This window comes from Mercenaria mercenaria, chromosome 13, assembly GCF_021730395.1.
Source record: "Mercenaria mercenaria strain notata chromosome 13, MADL_Memer_1, whole genome shotgun sequence".
Classification (NCBI taxonomy): Eukaryota; Metazoa; Mollusca; class Bivalvia; order Venerida; family Veneridae; genus Mercenaria; species Mercenaria mercenaria.
This window is the reverse complement of record NC_069373.1, coordinates 72,717,790-72,730,169: the sequence shown is the minus strand read 5'-3', so window position 1 is coordinate 72,730,169 and position 12,380 is coordinate 72,717,790. Positions and strand designations below refer to the sequence as shown.

General features: G+C 34.9%; 1 protein-coding gene across 6 annotated transcripts in view; it reads left to right on the top strand.

Moving 5' to 3' along the window:
- The window catches only part of LOC123529213 (plexin-A2-like), a 134,260-nt gene extending 127,172 nt beyond the window's left edge, over positions 1–7,088 (top strand). For all 6 annotated transcript variants that reach the window (XM_053522248.1, XM_053522249.1, XM_053522250.1 and 3 more), the window contains exons 31-32: positions 179–254; positions 743–7,088. In XM_053522248.1, the coding sequence (XP_053378223.1) occupies positions 179–254; positions 743–919 (253 nt within the window). In that variant the 3' untranslated portion in view covers positions 920–7,088. The remainder of the gene's footprint in view (positions 1–178; positions 255–742) is intronic.
- Positions 7,089–12,380: the final 5,292 nt, after the last annotated feature.

The window sequence follows — 12,380 nt, the reverse complement described above, 5'->3', positions numbered from 1 at the left end:
AGTTTGCTGACCTCAGTTACCTAAATGATATTGTATAGAACACAGTTTATATACAAGACACTTGTATTATTAATACTAAACAGAAATGCATTTGCAGTTATTGAAGAAAAAAAAAGATATGTTCTATCTTGTGTTATAAAAAAAAGAAATCACCTAAATCTTCAATATTTTTTTGCAGATATTACCAAGACATCAAAATGATGCCAGCCATAAGTGATCAGGATATGACGGCCATGATGGCTGATGAATCACGGGTAAGTCTGGTTGTTTGATATTTTCAACGCTTTATTTCTAAGATTAATTACCCAAATTGTGGTGTTTGATAGGCGGACTTGAAATATTTATTGATCTTGAAGAAGTGGTTAGTTACTTGCAAATAAATAATCAAAAATAAAATGAAATCAGACTAGAAAAAAACTTAACAACACTGTATACAAAGTTCTTGTGTGTTTCTGTTCTTTATTTCGTGTTCCTTAGTTCAGAATTCGGCTATCTGGTGGCAGAGTTGATGGTGATTTTACAAGCCTAACTTGTTAAAGGGAGCTAATCAAAAATAGTAAATTTGGTGAAACAGTTCACATATCTGCTTATCAAATATTCAGATCAGTTCGAAACTTCTTGGCAAAATAAAACTAATAGATCTTTTGTTCTAAACCCGATTCGCATTTATCAGTTATGATGCATTTTTCAAATGATCACATTATGAGTCTATAATATCGAAGTTTCTTTCTTTTGTTTTCAGACTCACCAAGATGAGTTCAACATGAATGCAGCGTTATATGAACTGTATAAATATGTGCAACACTATCAAGAGGATCTCATAAGTGCACTCGATGAAGATGAGTTTGCACGTAAAAATAGACTGAATTATAAACTAGAACAAGTCCAATTAGCAATGAATGGCAAGGCCTACTGCTGACCACTGGAAAATGTAAGATGTAGATAATTCTCGATGTGTCGTGCAAAACAAATCATCTATATTCATTTTCATGTGTTAAAACTGAACTATTACACATGGAAATATGCATCTGTGTAATGTGCAAAAATCATTGTCTACATTTTAACATAATGTGAATATGGCTATCAGACATAGTGTGTGTAAAGTGAGAAAAATACATTCTTTTCATGAGGAATAAATTAGAATGTGACTTCCCGACTTTCATGAAGGTGTAAAGTGCTTTGTAATTGAATGATTATTGAATATTTAGAGATACTGAAATACAGATTGTCAGTTGGTCTACTTACAAACATGAAACTAAGCACTCTCTCGGATGTTTGCTCTGTCATAGAAGATTGTAATATTCTAGAAATTGGACCACTTGTTAACTTTAAAGCATGGTAATTGTGGAAAGATGACCATTTATTACATAAATTAAACAAAGATAGTCAAGATTTCAGGAATGGAATTATTGAAAGGCATTAAGGGTCATATTTTTGTATTTTTTTTAGACACTAAAAATGAAAAAACTTTGCAATGAATTTGACTGGTTAAATAGCAAACTTGGACATACATAAAAGCATACAAGTTAAAAAAAAAAAAGAATTGTTGAATGCTTACAGCATATTTAAAAAAAAATCAACAAAATAATGAAGTTTTATTACCAAAGAAGTTTATATATTCATAGGGCTACACTAGATTGTTTATATTTGAAGTTATCCAAATGGAAGTTTTCTTTGTCATTTTATCATTGGTCATATTTTTTATTAAGGATGCCGATTTTCGTATCATAATATTGTTGCCATATGTATTTATGTGTATGTTCTAAAAGCATTATAAAACCGTCAAAAAAATACTGCTGAGATAGGTGTTAGATTGTTAGAGAGCTGTTGTCATATACATAGTATATTCACTCAATTTTTACACATTTAATTACCGTACTTTGGGATATTTTAGCATTGGACGATTTTCACATCAGCTGTGTGCATCTACTGTAAAAGTAGAATTCAAAATTTTGAGTATGTTCGCAAGGTTTATATAATATTCGTGAAATTGTAAAAAATGGTATCCTACCTTAATTAGAATTCTAATGGTGAATATTTACGCGGGGATTAATTTTCACGAGATGTAGACCCTCGCGAAAATTACTGCTTTTACAGTAATGAATGCGTATAGTCCCATTAAAAAGTTCAGTTGGCTCAAGTATTTAGTAGTTTGCAGTAATTTATAGTTTAAATTTGGTATGTTTAATAGGACAATCATTTAAAAGTACGTATTTTTAGCTCACCTGTCACAAAGTGACAAGGTGAGCTTTTGTGATTGCGCGGCGTCCGTCGTCCGTCGTGTGTCCGTCCGTGCGTGCGTCCGTAAACTTTTGCTTGTGACCACTCTAGAGGTCACATTTTTCATGGGATCTTTATGAAAGTTGGTCAGAATAGTCACCTTGATGATATCTAGGTCAAGTTCGAAACTGGGTCACGTGCCGTCAAAAACTAGGTCAGTAGGTCTAAAAATAGAAAAACCTTGTGACCTCTCTAGAGGCCATATATTTCACAAGATCTTCATGAAAATTGGTCAGAATGTTCACTTTGATGATATCTAGGTCAAGTTCGAAACTGGGTCACGTGGGGTCAAAAACTAGGTCAGTAGGTCTGAAAATAGAAAAACCTTGTGACCTCTCTAGAGGCCATATTTTTCATGAGATCTTCATGAATATTGGTCAGAATGTTCACCTTGATGATATCTAGATCAAGTTCGAAACTGGGTCACGTGGGGTCAAAAACTAGGTCATTAGGTCTAAAAATAGAAAAACCTTGTGACCTCTCTAGAGGCCATATTTCTCAATGGATCTTCATGAAATTTGGTCAGAATGTTCAGCTTGATGATATCTAGGTCAAGTTCGAAACTGGGTCATGTGGGGGTAAAAACAAGGTCAGTAGATCTAAAAATAGAAAAACCTTGTGACCTCTCTAGAGGCCATATTTTTCATGAGATCTTCATGAATATTGGTCAGAATGTTCACCTTGATGATATCTAGATCAAGTTCGATACTGCGTCATGTGGGATCAAAAACTAGGTCAGTAGGTCTAAAAATAGAAAAACCTTGTGACCTCTCTAGAGGCCATATTTCTCAATGGATCTTCATGAAAATTGGTCAGAATGTTCAGCTTGATGATATCTAGGTCAAGTTCGAAACTGGGTCACGTGCGGTCAAAAACTAGGTCAGTAGGTCTAAAAATAGAAAAACCTTGTGACCTCTCTAGAGGCCATATTTTTCAATGGATCTTCAGGAAAATTGGTCAGAATGTTTACCTTGATGATATCTAGATCAAGTTCGAAACTGGGTCACGTGGGATTAAGAACTAGGTCAGAAGATCTAAAAATAGAAAAACCTTGTGACCTCTCTAGAGGCCATATTTTTCATGAGATCTTCATGAATATTGGTCAGAATGTTCACCTTGATGATATCTAGGTCAGGTTCGAAACTGGGTCACGTGGGGTCAAAAACTAGGTCAGTAGGTCTGAAAGTAGAAAAACCTTGTGACCTCTCTAGAGGCCATATTTCTCAATGGATCTTCATGAAAACTGGTGAGAATGTTCTTCTTGATGATATCTAGGTCAGGTTGGTAACTGGGTCATGTGTGGTCAAAAACTAGGTCAGTAGGTCGAAAAATAGAAAAACCTTGTGACCTCTCTAGAGGCCATATTTTTCATGAGATCTTCATGAAAATTGGTGAGAATGTTCACCTTGATGAAATCTAGGTCAAGTTTAAAAGTGGGTCACGTGCCTTCAAAAAAAGGTCATTAGGTCAAATAATAGAAAAACCTTGTGACCTCTCTAGAGGCCATATTTTTCAATGGATCTTCATGAAAATTGGTCAGAATTTTTTATCTTGATGATATCTAGGTCACATGTGCTCAAAAACTAGGTCACCATGTCAAATAATAGAAATAACGACATCATACTTAGTTCAACACTGGGTCATGTGGGGATAGGTGAGCGATTCAGGACCATCATGGTCCTCTTGTTCATCTCCATGTACTTAAAGTATGACCTGAAGCATTGATAGTTTTCCTTATTGACATGCAGATTTTCATATGAACTGGGTGACATCAGTTTAATGTGTGTCAGCCTGTTGTAATGATGACTGTTTCAAATTTTCTCAAAATGAACAAATTATAATTATCAGTTGTGAGTACAGATAGATATGCACAAAAATCAATAGATTTTTATCGAGAAATAAGGGCACTTGTTCTTAGCAGATTAATATTGAGCTTGTAAAGTTTGCTATTAATCAGCGGCAGAATTTGTGCATGTTTCTCAATACACGTCTAATCAATTATAATCATTGTTAAAAATATTCTAAAAGTACGGTTGATAACAAGAAGCTCATAGAATGTGTTCATGGAAAGTATCACATTTAATGTTTTACTGTTATGTCAGTTTTAATGTAGTAATTTTTAAATGTTCTTAGGATTTTTTTTTTTGGTTAGAATTTTTATTTGTAAGGTTGTCGAGGGCAACATTGTTATTAGTTTGGAATTTTTTGTTCAGGAATTTGCAATTATTTGAATAATTGCCTAAACTAGATGCCTTTTGACTTGTGAATATCACACGATATGCTGCTCATGTTTGCTAAAAGGATAAGGAAGTGTGAATATTGTAAAGATTATAGCTTGTTAGTTCAGACAGTTTTATTTTAGGATGACAGCAGAAAAAAGTTCTAAAATTATGTTCCTTATGGTATCAGTTGCCACTAGGGTAGGAGAGACAAGTAACCATTGCCCTTTGATGCCGTCGTGCAAGTGTTCACATCTCTGTTATGACAGGGCAAGAGATCAAGCCCAGGACCTGGCATACTCAAAGCGGGTACTGTACCACTCAGTTGCCAAGCTTATAAGAATACTTGAATTTCAGATTTTCAGACTTGTCTTTTGATTAAAACTGTAGATGTTTTTTGTCTTAATGCTGCACCAAATTCATTATATTATTCCAGTCACAAATGCAAAGAATGTTTATTTATTCAACAATACCAGATATACCAGTCTACAGAAACCAACACTGATGTTACCAGACTGAATTTGAAAACCAGTCCTGGACTGAAGCTTTACCATTGGCCATTTTGAAGATTTTGCTCATGCAGAGTGTAAACAATTTTTAGAATGGTCTTCAATTCAGCGACTTCTCAGTCTTGACAACTGTTTTTTTTTTTTTATATACATATTTTTGATCAGAAATTTTACACATGAATGTTTTACATGTATCATGTCATATTTTTTAGTTTCAAAAAAAAAAAGGCACAAATTTGATGGACTACTTGGTGTATATACCAGACATTTTTATCATTTGAAACTTTTTATGGTGTTTTTTTTTCTGCTTTTGTGTATTTGTACAATGCTTCACTGCTCAGGCTTCAGGCTTCAAGATTGGAAACCAGTCTCAGAAAGCAGTCTTGCCATTGGTCAATTTAAAGACAATTTAAAGACAGTGCTCAAAATGGACCAATCAGATGCTAGAGCTTGAGACTGGTCTCCAGTTTCAATTTTTTATAATCTTAATACCGCTTTTGTGTGCATTGTAGAAAGCTTGAATGCTCGGGTTACATTTAGAAGCTAAATTTGAGGGTTTAAGAGAAGAAATCTGCAAGTCCTTTTATAGAAAAAAATGTGTATTTTTGCTCTTAACCCTTGTACTGTGTAATGTTTTGTAAAGTAAATAAGAACCACATCAAATTTTGTAGAACTATGTCAGATGTATGTTCTCACTGTGTTATGTAAATTAACATATGCAATTTCAGGGCTTCATTTCCTTAGGAAAGAATCATTTATGTTGGCGTAAATGTAACTTAGAACAGAAATTGAGTTGTTATTCATTACTGAAGAGTATTATGTTAACATTTTTGTCAGAAAAAAATGGAATCTTTATTGAAAGTGTAGGTCAGAAAGTGACTTTGTTGTCATGATTTTTGGGGGGATTTTGTCAGAATGGAACTTTTTTGTCCGTTAGAAATATTGTGAGATTTGTCAGAATGAAACTTTTTGTAAGTTGCGATTTTTTATCTGTCAGAGCTTAATTTTTTCGTTGGTTGTCGGAATATATCACTGTTTTGTCATGAAAAGTAGGGGTGAGTTTTTATCAGTGTAAGGATTTCAGAAAGATGAGAAAGATGAAAAGTTTTGGCATTCTTTCCCAATTTGGATCAGTTTTAGTTAATGTGTCTGTGAATGTTAGGTTGTAAATTGTTGTTAGCTGATTATAGTGCTGTCTAGTTGTTTGGCTACATGTTATTTGTACATATTTACCGCAGTGTCTTTCAATTTTCTAGTTTAGTAGCTATATAGCCATTTTTTCACATTTTTATTATCTTGTGTGTTTTTACTAGCATATTTTATTTCGTCACCTTCTTTATTAGAGTATAATCTTCACTGAACAATTTCTCGTAAAAAATGGAATAATCAAACTTTCTGGTCTTTACATCTATAAAGCATGATCAGATTTTCGAATTTTCTGAATGTTAACATTAGCTTGCAGTACATTCTGATGTCTTGAAAAAATGTGGGATGGGGAAACAAATGTTAAGATATTTCATTTTTCCATGTTAAAAGTGGACTTAATACATTTTCATTTCATTTGGAATAGTTTTTCCTGTCCTGTAAATGTGTGCATGCTTTTCAGGCAAATTTGTGCCGCTAGAAAAAATATTTCAGAACGGGATTACAGCAAGTGACTTTTTCCAGGCATCACTGATGGGCAATATAAGCAAAGTTTTTCTTGTGAACACTTTATTTTTTGAGTCAAAACTGTATTTAAGTCAAACCTAAACTTTGAGCTCTGTAATCATTCATTACTATTTCATTTCCATTATATATACACATTTCATATATTTACGCTGCAAGTATTTAGACAAGTTTGAATGTTGTCATATTTTTGCTCTTGCCAAATCAGTATTTAATGTAGTGAAGTAAGATTGAAGAAGTAAATGTGAACACGTTTCAAACAAAGAAACAGTTTCACTTGCAATTTTTTTATTTGATGAAATTTATTTTGCAAATCTGAACTTTACATTTTAAACTGAAAAATTTCAGCAAAGATATAATTTTATTTACCTTTTTTTTTTAAAAGAAAATCAATACAGTGAACTGAGAGATAGAAAGAAAGAGTTCAAAGTGGAAATGTTTTCAGTATAAACAATAGTTGAGACCAGTCTGGATCTATAGCATCTGTTGGTTGTTTTTTGGCACGTGAATGACAATTGGCAGATAAGCATTCTAGATGGTCTCCAACAGTTTTACCTTCAAATAAATAAAGTCTGAGCTAAAAACTTTGCAGGTGGGTTGTGTTTTAACTGTGAAATGGCATCGGACTCTCATTTGATTTGTAGTTATTGGTTTTTGGTTTAAAAGAGTCATGAAATAATTTGAGAAATTTGTTGAACATTCTTTATAGGGTAAACAAATGTTTGCAATCCTTGATGAAATTCCATGGATAAAGTTTGAGCACCATGATTTAATTGATACTTCAAGTATTGTCAGGTTGCAAAATTCTAGTTCTAAGTGTAACATCAAGAATTGGAAAAAACAGATTAAAATTGGTTGTCATACAGGTTGCTATTTTTTGTTTAAAGACAAAAATTTGTCTGAATTGTTTTTTTGCCATAAGGTACTCATTGCTTTAGCATGATTTTTGACATTGAATTATTTAATTCAGACAAAAAAGTAATTTGTGCATGTAGAAATGTATTTGTTATTAATATGAAACTTGTTATATAGAGATATGTTAATTTGTAAAGGATTCTAGAATATATGTGTCAATGGTGTAAACATTACTGGTTTTATATACTTTTTTGCATATGATTACTTTGTTATGCAATCATGAATTATTTAGAATGAAATACTATTCTGCAATTTATACAAAACAAATAAATTGTAAAGAAACCAGAAATTGTTCGAATTTTTCTTTGTAGAAAACATGAGATAGTAAACGGATATGCAGTATTGTTCTAATGTTCTGTCTTGTAGATGTACTTTAACCATTTAAAGCAGTGAAAAAAAATCCGATTGGCTTGAAATAGAGAAAAATTATGAACATTTCAGTATTTGATAAAAATTTCAAGCATTTTGTTTCCAAGCTTAAAAACAAAGTGGTGGATTAATTTACTTGATGTTTTATTATGTCCCCCCTTAAATAAAACAGGGATAAATCATCCTGCACCTCTCTATAGCGTCGGTATGTTGGTCTGTCCGTCTGTCGATAGTGCGACATTTTACACCTGATAACCCGGGGACCTGAACCTTGAAAACAGTTTCTGCCCATTAACTTGAGAACAACATGACCCAGAACCTCCAAACTTGGTAACATGATTTGGCTTATAAAGCAGATGACCCTTATAGTTTTGGGGGTTAGTAGATCAAGGTCACAGGGGCCTGAACCTTGAAAATGGTTTTTGCCAAATAACTTGAGAAGCATTTGACCCAAAACTTCAAACTTGGTAGCAAGATAGGGCTTATAAAATAGATGACCCCTATTGTGTTTGGGGTCAGTAGTTTATGGTCACAGGAGCCTGAATCTTGAAGACGGTTTTTACCCAGTATTTCCAGAATCTTCAAATTTGGTACTATGATTGGTCTTATGAATTAGATGACCCCTACTGATTTTGGGTCAGTAGATCAAAGGATCCAGGTCACAGGGTCCTGAACATTGAAAACTTTCTGCACAGTAACTTGAGTATCACTTAACCAAAAACCTTGGCCTTTTGGGTATGTCAATGAGGATATGCAGAGGGCATGGATCATGTCAGCAGTTCTTGGCACTTGATTGGGATAAAATTCGTCTGATCATCACCACTGATTGTAGCATTGCCCCATGTATTGTGATCACAGATCACCCAGTCATTTATCACCTGAGCCATGTACCAAAAAAATCAACAACATGAAAATATGGTTCAAACTTCATGTGGTATTTGAATTAAGAAATGTTTTGACTAGATTCTTATTAAGTTACTTTTGCACTGAAAATATATTAACAAACTAGAGTTGCTTTTGAGAAAAGCGCATGTCTCCCACAACTGCCTAATCATCTAAATAGCAAGTCAGTCTTTATATACTGTTTACTCACTACAAATATACCTTTGAAGAGTAAAAAGGCCAATTTTGGGTAATTCAAGGGCCATAATTCTGGAGTGCCTCTGGCGATTTGGCTAGTTAATGAACCTGGTCGAGGAGTTATGGTAAAAAACATTTGGTTTAAATTTGGTGAAGATCGGGTGAGAAATGTTGGACTTATAGTGTGGACGAGAATAAAAAGGCCCATTTTCGGTAATTCAAGGGCCATAATTCCAAAGTACCTGGGCCGATTTGGCTAGTTATCGAACTTGGCCGTGGACCTATGGTCAAACACATTTTGTTAAAGTTTGGTGATGCTCGGATGAGAAATGTTAGAGTTAGAGCGCAGACAAGAGTAAAAAGGCCAATTTTTGGTAATTCAAGGGCCATAACTCCGAAGTGCCTGGACCAGTTTGGCTCATTATCGAACTTGCCCTACTAGAGCGCATGCACATTCATCAAGTCAAAAGGACTCCTATACTAAGACTGCATGCGCATTCCTGGAGCCAAAAGGACCCCTATACTACTCATGCCAAAAGGACCCCTTTACTACTCATGACTACTCATGAGTAGTACAGGGGTCCTTTTGGCTCCAGGAATGCACCTAAAATCTGAGCATTTTTCGGTAATTCAAGGGCCATAATTCCAAAGTGCCTAGGACGATTTGGCTAGTTATCGAACTTGGCCGAGCACTTATTGGCAGACACATTTTGTTTAAGTTTGGTGAAGATCGGATGAGAAATGTTCGACTTGGAGTGGGGACAAGCTTTGTGACAGAAACACACACACACACACAGACACACAGACTGGAGTAAATCAATATGTCTCCCACACCACTGTGTGGTGGGAGACATAACTAGGGCTAGTGTGACTCCTAAATAGGACTGGGACGATTACTAGGTTAATTGTATCCGATTCGATTACTAGGTGAAACCAATTTTCAATTTTGCAAAACCGGTAATCGCTCTCAAACAATAAACATCACGAATCGTACTTTACCTTTATACATTTCTTTGACCAGCACATAGATCCACAGTATATTTCCGCTAAAACACATCAACTGAACATAATCAATGGTCTCGGATTTGCATGTCGTGATATATTTAAAATAAAATACACCAAAATATGACTTATTAATTGTCACACCTACTAGCGGTGTCAAAACGTAAACGTTCGGTAAACAGTTTCTAATGAAAGGTCAGCTGCTGGATAGTTTAAAATTTTGATATGTCGTCAGGAAAGTAAACACAGCATTTTCAATACGTCGGCAATTGAAGACCGTTTTCCATTGCGAGTTTTTGCAAATAAAGATAATAACGATTTTCAAAATTTTGAAAATATGTCCTGAGGTCACAACCCTACTAAGATGACCAGTTGATGGTGACCTGGAACTTTGCCTAATCATCGTTCCACTACATGAACCATGTTTTGAGAGAGGCCCGTTTTTTCTATTTTATACTTGGCCTAGTTTTTGACTCATGTGACCCAGTTTGAAACTGACCTAGATATCATCAAGTAAAATTCAGATCAATTTTCATGAAGATCCATTGAAAAATATGGCCTCTAGAGAGGTTAAAACGATTTTATTATTTTAGACCTATGACCTAGTTTTCGAAGTTTACGTACCCATGATTTAGCAACTTTTCAGCCTACTTAGAGATACATTCATATTTGGATGAAACATTGCCGTTCAACTTGAATTTTCATGAATGATCTCATGAAATCATAATATGGCCTCTAGAGAGGTCACAAGGTTTTCTATTTTTAGACCTAATGACCTAGTTTTTGACCACACGTGACCCAGTTTCGAAACTGACCTAGATATCATCAAGGTGAACATTCAGATCAATTTTCATGAAGATCCATTGAAAAATATGACCTCTAGAGAGGTCAAAAGATTTTAATAATTTTAGACCTACTGACCTAGTTTTTGACCCAGTTTCAAACTTGACCTAGATACCATCAAAATGAACATTCAGACCAACTTTCATACAGATCCCATGAAAAGTATGGCCTCTAGAGAGGTCACAAGGTTTTTTTTATTATTTGACCTACTGACCTAGTTTTTAAGGCATGTGACCCAGTTTCGAACTTGACCTAGATATCATCAAGGTGAACATTCTGACCTATTTTTATGGAGATCCATTCACAAGTATGGCCTCTAGAGAGGTGACAAGGTTTTTCTATTTTTAGACCTACTGACCTAGTTTTTGACTGCACATGACCCTGTTTCGAACTTGACCTAGATATCATCAAGATGAACATTCAGACCAATTTTCATACAGATCCCATGAAAAATATGGCCTTTAGAGAGGTCACAAGGTTTTTCCATTATTTGACCTACTGACCTAGTTTTTGAAGGCAATTGACCCACTTTCGAACTTGACCTAGATATCATCAAGGTGAACATTCAGACCAACTTTCATACAGATCCCATGAAAAATATGGCCTCTAAAGAGGTCACAAGGTTTTTCTATTATTTGACCTACTAACCTAGTTTTTGAAGGCACATGACCCACTTTCAAACTTGACCTAGATATCATCAAGGTGAACATTCTGACCAATTTTCATGAAGATCTCATGAAATATATGGCCTCTAGAGAGGTCACAAGGTTTTTCTATTTTAAGACCTACTGACCTAGTTTTTGACCGCACGTGACCCAGTTTCGAACTTGACCTAGATATCATCAAGATGAACATTCAGACCAACTTTCATACAGATCCCATGAAAAATATGGCCTTTAGAGAGGTCACAAGGTTTTTCTATTATTTGACCTACTGACCTTGTTTTTGATGGCACGTGACCCAGTTTCGAACTTGACCTAGATATCATCAAGGTGAAAGTTCTGACCAATTTTCATGAAGATCTTGTGAAATATATGGCCTCTAGAGAGGTCACAAGGTTTTTCTATTTTTAGACCTACTGACCTAGTTTTTGACGGCACGTGACCCAGTTTCGAACTTGACCTAGATATCATCAAGGTGAACATTCTGACCAATTTTCATGAAGATCTTGTGAAATATATGGCCTCTAGAGAGGTCACAAGGTTTTTCTATTTTTAGACCTACTGACCTAGTTTTTGATGACACGTGACCCAGTTTCAAACTTGACCTAGATATCATCAAGATGAACATTCTGACCAACTTTCATAAAGATCCCATGAAAAATGTGACCTCTAGAGTGGTCACAAGCAAAAGTTTACAGACGCACGCACGGACGCACTGACGGATGACAGACGACGGACACCGCGCGATCACAAAAGCTCACCTTGTCACTTTGTGACAGGTGAGCTAAAAATGGTGTGGAGTTTACAAGGGGCATAACTCCAATAGAAATGGT